At 60.9% G+C, this 6,398-nt stretch overlaps 2 protein-coding genes across 2 annotated transcripts in view; one reads left to right on the forward strand and one right to left on the reverse strand.

The window, feature by feature from the left end:
- FAM83G (family with sequence similarity 83, member G) overlaps positions 1–6,386 on the reverse strand; it is a 29,179-nt gene extending 22,793 nt beyond the window's left edge. The window contains exon 1 of the mRNA XM_010842913.1: positions 5,843–6,386. Coding sequence (XP_010841215.1) covers positions 5,843–6,349 — 507 coding nt within the window. The 5' untranslated portion in view covers positions 6,350–6,386. The remainder of the gene's footprint in view (positions 1–5,842) is intronic.
- Positions 1–6,398, forward strand: part of SLC5A10 (solute carrier family 5 (sodium/sugar cotransporter), member 10) — a 56,067-nt gene that overhangs the window by 34,015 nt on the left and 15,654 nt on the right. The window lies entirely within an intron of this gene.

The following is a 6,398-nucleotide window of genomic DNA, read 5'->3' on the forward strand; positions in this document are numbered from 1 at the left end:
ATGCAGGTCCCACCCAGCCCCGTGGCGTGGGCCCTGCCCTGAGTCTGATAGATATCGGCCACAGCTCAGGAATGCTACAGAGACCAGAGGCCGCAGAGCATGGGGTCAGGTGACCAGGGCTGTGCCTGGTGGACGAGACAAGAGGACAAGCCTCTCCCTCTTCCTGCCGCCCCCAGGGGCCTCCAGCTTCCAGGTGCAGGATCCAGACCCAGGCCCGCACAAGCCAAGAGTTTTCAAACTGGAAAATCTCAAGTTCATCAATCTGAAACATTTAAGAGCTCAGCTTCTCCAGGATCTACGAGCAACAGACATGGTGGGGTCATGGAGCATCCTAACGCCCCAGCTTAGGGGGCCTGGAAAGGACTTGCCCAGAGTCACAGAACCAGCCCCACAGGGCAAGGCTCCTGAGCCACTGGAGGCCCATGTCCTCTCTGCTGTGTTCCATCAACCCCTGCTTGAACTCCTCCAGGATGGGGGCTGGGGGGCTCACAACTTCTCAAGCCAGACCACCCTCAGGGATAGGCCATCAGGATGACAGGGCTGAGGCAAGAGACCTGGCATTTACTGAATCCGTGCCAGACACCATGCTTTTCCCATGCAAATCTCACAGCCCCTTTGGGGCAGGTGCTGGCATCAGATGGTGCTGAGCAGGAAGGGACGGATGATCAGACAGGTGGAGCGGTTACCTCGGGCAGCATGGCCCGACAGCAGAGCTGGGCTCAAGCACGGGTCCCCCAAAACCGAAGACTGTCTTCCCACCGCCCCACGTGGCGTTTAATCTGGGGGATCACTCAGACCTCACAAAGGAGGCTGGTGCAGCCCACCAGCCAGGGCTTGCCAGGATGAAGGAGGTGTGGCCCCAGTAGGGGGCAGTCCAGCTCCCCGCACTGAGCATTCTCATGTATATGACTGCCTTATTAAGACCAGTGCCCAATCCCCATCTTACAAACAAAGAACCTAAGGCCCGAGGTCATTCAGCAAGGGGGCCTCTGAGAGGCCTGGCCTGGCCCACCTCTGAGGGCCCAGGGGAAGGACCCTTGGCTGCAGGGTGAGCCTGCTGGACCCCCAAGACCAGAAGCTCAGTGCAAGCCTGCCACTCAAAGCCCTGGTATGTTGGACTTCCCTGGTGGTTCAGTGGCTAAGATCTGGCCTTCCCAGTGCAGGGTGCCTGGGCTCAATCCCTGGTCAGGGAACTGGATCCCCACATGCCACATGCCCCAACTAAGAGTTCACATGCCACAGCTAGAAAAAACAAAGACCCTGGTGGAGCTTCAGCAGGCCCTGGCCCCTCTGAACCTCGGCTGTCATCACCTGTGACCTGGGAGTGATGACAGGCCCTGGCTCCCAGGGTCGTGGAGGGAGGGCAGGGTCGGCTGGTGTGGGGCAACCTGCCCGGGCGCTCTGGAGCCTGGCGTGCACCCAGCCCAGAAGTGCCAGCCCTCCTTCTTGGCAGAGTTGCTCCTCACTCTCCTCAACCTCAATTAAGACACAAATGCTGCTGGGTAGGAACCTTTGGAGAAGATAGGAGCCAGCACCTGGGACTATATTATCAGATGGTTCCCCACCTGGGGCTCTGGGCTGGAAAGTGCTCCCCAGACCCACTGTGTGAGGCTGGCTGGTGCTGCCCCTGGAAGGAGCCAACTGGGCCACCCCAAGGCCTCTCACGGTGTCAGGGCTGTGAGGGTACCGCCTTGTTTGGGGACAGTGAGAGTCCCTGGTCCTCAGGGGCCTTGGCTCCCTGTAACTTTGTGCTCACCAGGCCTTGGGGCAGTCAGACTTCTGCTCCTGCGGGAACCCAGAGTCTAGGAGCCTCGTGAAAATACTTTTACTGCCCTGATTCAAGCTGAGGGCCCACAGTGAGGCTCCACGGCTCTCATGAGGGGCAGGGCTCAGAAAGAACAGCCGAGACACTGCTCCTCCAGGGAAAGGGGGCTTAGAGCCCCCAGAGCTAGGTCCTAGGAAGGCTCTTCCAGTGTTGGCTGGGTGACAGGTCATTTGCTCTCTGCGAGCCCCTCGTCTGCACAGACGGGACCACACCTATGCTGTGGAGCTGGGAGGATCCAGGCAGGCAAAGTGCCCGCTCAGCACCTGGGGTACAGCTGGCATTTAATAAATGCCTCATTAAGCTCTTTTATTCTCCTGGAGCCAAGCTGTGAGCTAGGATGGCAGCGTGGGAAGGCAGGGACCAGACAGAAAAGACGTGGGGTCACTCGGGCACCATGGAACCTGGTTCCAGTCCCTTCTTGCTGTGTGGCCCCAAGCAAGAAACCTAACATCTCTGGGTCTGGCCCCGGCCTGGCGGGCACAAGATCTGGTTTCGGGTCTAGGCTTTACCCCTTACTCTCCTTTGTGCCCACCCCACCGATTCCTCACCCACACATGATGCAGCCCTGCCCTCGGGGGCCCTGATGAAGAAGTCCCGTGGGGGGGAACCCTGAATGAACAACCTGCTAGAGCATCTCCCCTTTTGCTGGCCAAGGCGGGCCCTCCACAGCCCCAGCCCGACCCAGCCCGGCCTTACCCCTTCTGCAGAGGCTGCAGCCGCCCAGGCGTGATGCTACAGGCGTGATGCTACAGGCCCGGCCTCTGGTATGCAGTTAGAACCCCATGGCAGGTTTTTCCCCAGATAAATCCCTGGCTCCCAGGGGCTGGGAGAAGGGCAGGCAGATGACCCTCTATCTCTGGGGCCTTCTCAGGACCACCTGCCAGTGGAGTCAGACTCTGGACCCACTAGTCTTTTTACCAGAGGAGGGTCAGAGTAGGAGAGATCCTTAAAAGGCCCCAGTGCCTTGCCCGTTTCACAGATGGCTTGACCGGGGCTTGTGCCGGGTCACAGGTGGTGGAGGAAGAGCCGGGACCTGACCAAGTACTTGTGGCTCCTGTGCTGTGGCCCATTAGTTCCACGCTCATCTCCTGGGAAAAGGGGAGAACTCAGCGTTGGCTTTGATGGGAACACGGCCACTCCCAGTGAGACGGGCTGAGTGTGTGCTGTGTCACTTCCCTGCCCCCGGGTCGGCCCGCTGTGCTGACGACAGTCTAGGCTGAGGAGGCGGTGGGCTGGGCTGTCCTGACTCAGCGCCACCAGCCCCAGCCCAGGGGCCCAGGTGGGCAGGGGGCCAGCGTTTTGGCCAGGCAGCCGGACCGCAGGGGCTCCATCCCGGATGGGGAGAGAGGGTGTTCTCCCTGCGCTGGTGCTGGGGGCAAGAGGAGGATTCGGGGGTGAGGGAAAGAGAGGTGATTCATGGGGAGAGAGAAGGCGGGTCAGGCTCCTGGCGGCCAGGCGGGCGGCCCAGGCAAAGCGCCCTGTCAGCACCCGTCAGCACCCGCCGGCGTCATGGCCCCGCCCTGCGAGCCAGGAGGCGGCAGAGCAGGGAAACGGGAGGGTCCCAGGCAGCTTGGATGAGCGGCCCCTCCCTGCTCTGCCCCTCACTGGGTCCTTTCAAGGCCAGGGCAGGACAGGCAGGGGACCTGTCTAGAGTCTGAAGACAACACCAGTCTGGTCCCTTCCCTACCTCTCCACCCAAGAGCTAGCCAGGTGACCTTGGCAGGGACTAACCTACTGGGCCTCAGTGGCTACATCTGGAAAATGGAGCAGATAACACTACACGAGACTATAAAGTGCCTGATACCCAGTAAACAGCAGCTCTGGTTATCAGGGCCGCCCCCTCCACCCTCCACACACTATGTTGGCCGTGGGTCCTGGGGTGGACGTGGCAGGGAAGACATGGGCTGGAAAGCAGGAGCAAGGCTCCCCATCAGGTGTGAACAAATCCCCTGTCCTCTATGTCTCAGTGTCCCTGGCCAAAAGGGGAGGCACTTGGCCTCTGAGGCCCCTCCTGTTGAGCCCAGGGCTCACTGCCACGCCGTAGGAGCATGGTCAGTGAGCCCCTACCCTGGGAGGGATGAAAGCAGGGCCAACGCCCACCTGTTGGGGGCTGCAGGTCAGCACCGACTGGGACCACACAGACCAGAGTGCAGGCCTGGGCGGGACTATCTCCTGGCTCTGTCCCTTTACACAGGTGATGCTGATAAGCTTGAGGGCTTTGTGGGGAGCAGACGAAGTTACAGGGGGCATGGGGCTGCATGGGATGGCTGGGTCTTAGCCCCGGACACAGAGACGAGAGAGGAGGGAGGAGGCCCTGGTGCTCAGCCTGGCCTCAGGCTCCCCTGTCTGGACCTGGGGAGACAGACCTGGATCTGTCTTTCCATTTTGGGGTGATAAGACTTTCCAGCTGTTCCCGAGCAGTCTGGGATCTGGGATCCACCTCTTTCCTACTTCCGGTGGGGAGGAGAGGCGCCCCAGCACGGCAGGTCAAGCCCCCTCTACCAGTATCTCAATTTCTCCATTTTTAAAAAGGGGGTGGAGGCTGGGTAATGGGATCCAACAGGCACTCCTAGGGGACTGGGTTTCACAACCTCAAGCCTGGCACCCACACCAGCAGCACCCCCCTCCGCCACAGCAGATTATTCAGTCTAAAAATTGTGATGGTCCCTCCACCCCACCTCTTCCTCACTCCGATACCCGACTCCATCCTTACGGCTTTCATCCCCGCCACCTCCGTTTCACAGAGCAGAAACCCAAAGCCCCAAAGCTGCCTGGGATCAGGCAGAGAGCCAGGCTCCCCAACACAGGCTATCCGACCCCGCCAGCCCCCTCAGGAAACAGGGACTCCACCTTTCCGGAAACTTAAGCCATGGCCATCTTGTCAGTGCCTGACCCACTTCTGGTCTCTTTGCCCAAGAGCTCCCCTGGGCCCTGTCAGCCAGGATGATCCCCAAGGCCACTGTCTGGATTTTGAGCGGGCCAAGAATAGTGAAGGGGTTAGATTCAGCTAGAAATACCTTGCCCTGCCGGGCCAAGGCCAGAACAGACACTGCTGACCACTCACTCCTCTCTACTGAGTCCAGAGCTGGCTTATGAATCCTCACTTGCGAGGCAGGCTTTATCAGTCATCTCAGAATGTGCCTTGAAACATGGAAGCAAGAGAAGGCCCTGCTTATGGTCATGGCTATCCAGCAAGGGCCTGGCTGGCTGCCAGTGGAGAGACCCCTTCTCAGAAAGTATGTCAGTGTGTCAGCTGAATGGATATCCACGGCGGGACAAGGCACAGCTCGGCAGGGGTTGCTCCGCAGGAGGTCCAGACAATGCCTGAGGTCCCTTCGATCCAGGCTGACAACCCTCACTGGGACCTGCTCTGCTTCCACCCCCAGGAACACACCATCACCAGTCCCCATCTCCCACTCGGGGAAGGTTCTGCCACTGCAAAGCTCATGAAGAGGCTCAGAGAGGGAGAGCTACTTGCTCTCAGTCACCCAGCACAGCAAGGAAAAACGCACAGTTGAACTTGGATCTCCAGGCCAGCCTCGGCCAGACTCAGGCTACTTCTCAGTCTCCATGCTTACCCCAAGCCCCAGACTGTCTCCACCATCCACAAAAGCAACACCAGAGCACTTGGGAGCACGTGTGCGCAGGAACCTCCTGCTTCTCAGAGCCATCCCCGGGGACAGTGAGGGAAAGCCCTGTGATCCTTCCTGCCCCACCCCGTCCAAGCACCTTCTTTTGGGGAATCTGCTCGCCAAGTCTGAGGAAGTCAGAAACACCCCCCAACGATGCACAAAGATCTTTTGAGCAGGAGCAGCCTGCTGTCAGCGGCCAAGGGATCCAAGTGCCCTATCGCTCTGCAGAGAAACCGAGGATCCCGGCGAAGGCAGGAGGGAGGCAGCCCAACAGGCAGCTGAAAGCCCGGGCTGGGCTGAGTGCGCGCGTATGGGCGCCTGAGACACCGGGACAGGTCAGGCCTGCCCGGCTGCGTCTCTTGGGGACTCTGGCCGGCCGACTCACCTTCTGGGCCTGACTGATCATCTTGCGCACCACCTCCTTGATGTGGGCCTGCCCGTCGATGGGGGGCTGCATGTAGACGCTGGCCCGGGTCACGCCGCGGTAGGCGATGGTGTCGGGCCAGCCCAGGTCCAGCTGTGGGATGGAGCGGTCCGACTTCTGGGGCCAGTACTCCAGCGAGGGCAGCGGTTCGGCCTCAGTGGGGGTACCCTCGGCCGCGCTGGCCGCATCACCCTCCTCCGGCCCGCGGGGCTGCGTGCCGGCGCGGGGGTCCTCGGAGCCAGGGTCATAGACCTCGATGGTCTCCAGGATGCGCCGCAGCTCCAGCTCCGAGAGGAAGTCGCGGATGTTCTCGCGCTTCAGCACCTCGTAGAAGGCGTCTCGGCCGTTGGCCGCCAGCGCCTCCAGCGCCAGCCGCTGCTCCTCGCTGTAGAAGAACTCGGGCTTGGCTTCGCTGGAGCGCCAGTTGACGTGGCTGTCGTCCAGGCACTGCACCTGCGAGAAGGCCATGGCGGCCGCACTCTCCGCAGCTCCGGGCCGTCTCCGGCTGGGCGACAGC

This window comes from Bison bison, unplaced genomic scaffold, assembly GCF_000754665.1.
Source record: "Bison bison bison isolate TAMUID 2011002044 unplaced genomic scaffold, Bison_UMD1.0 scf7180017864180, whole genome shotgun sequence".
NCBI lineage: Eukaryota > Metazoa > Chordata > Mammalia > Artiodactyla > Bovidae > Bison > Bison bison.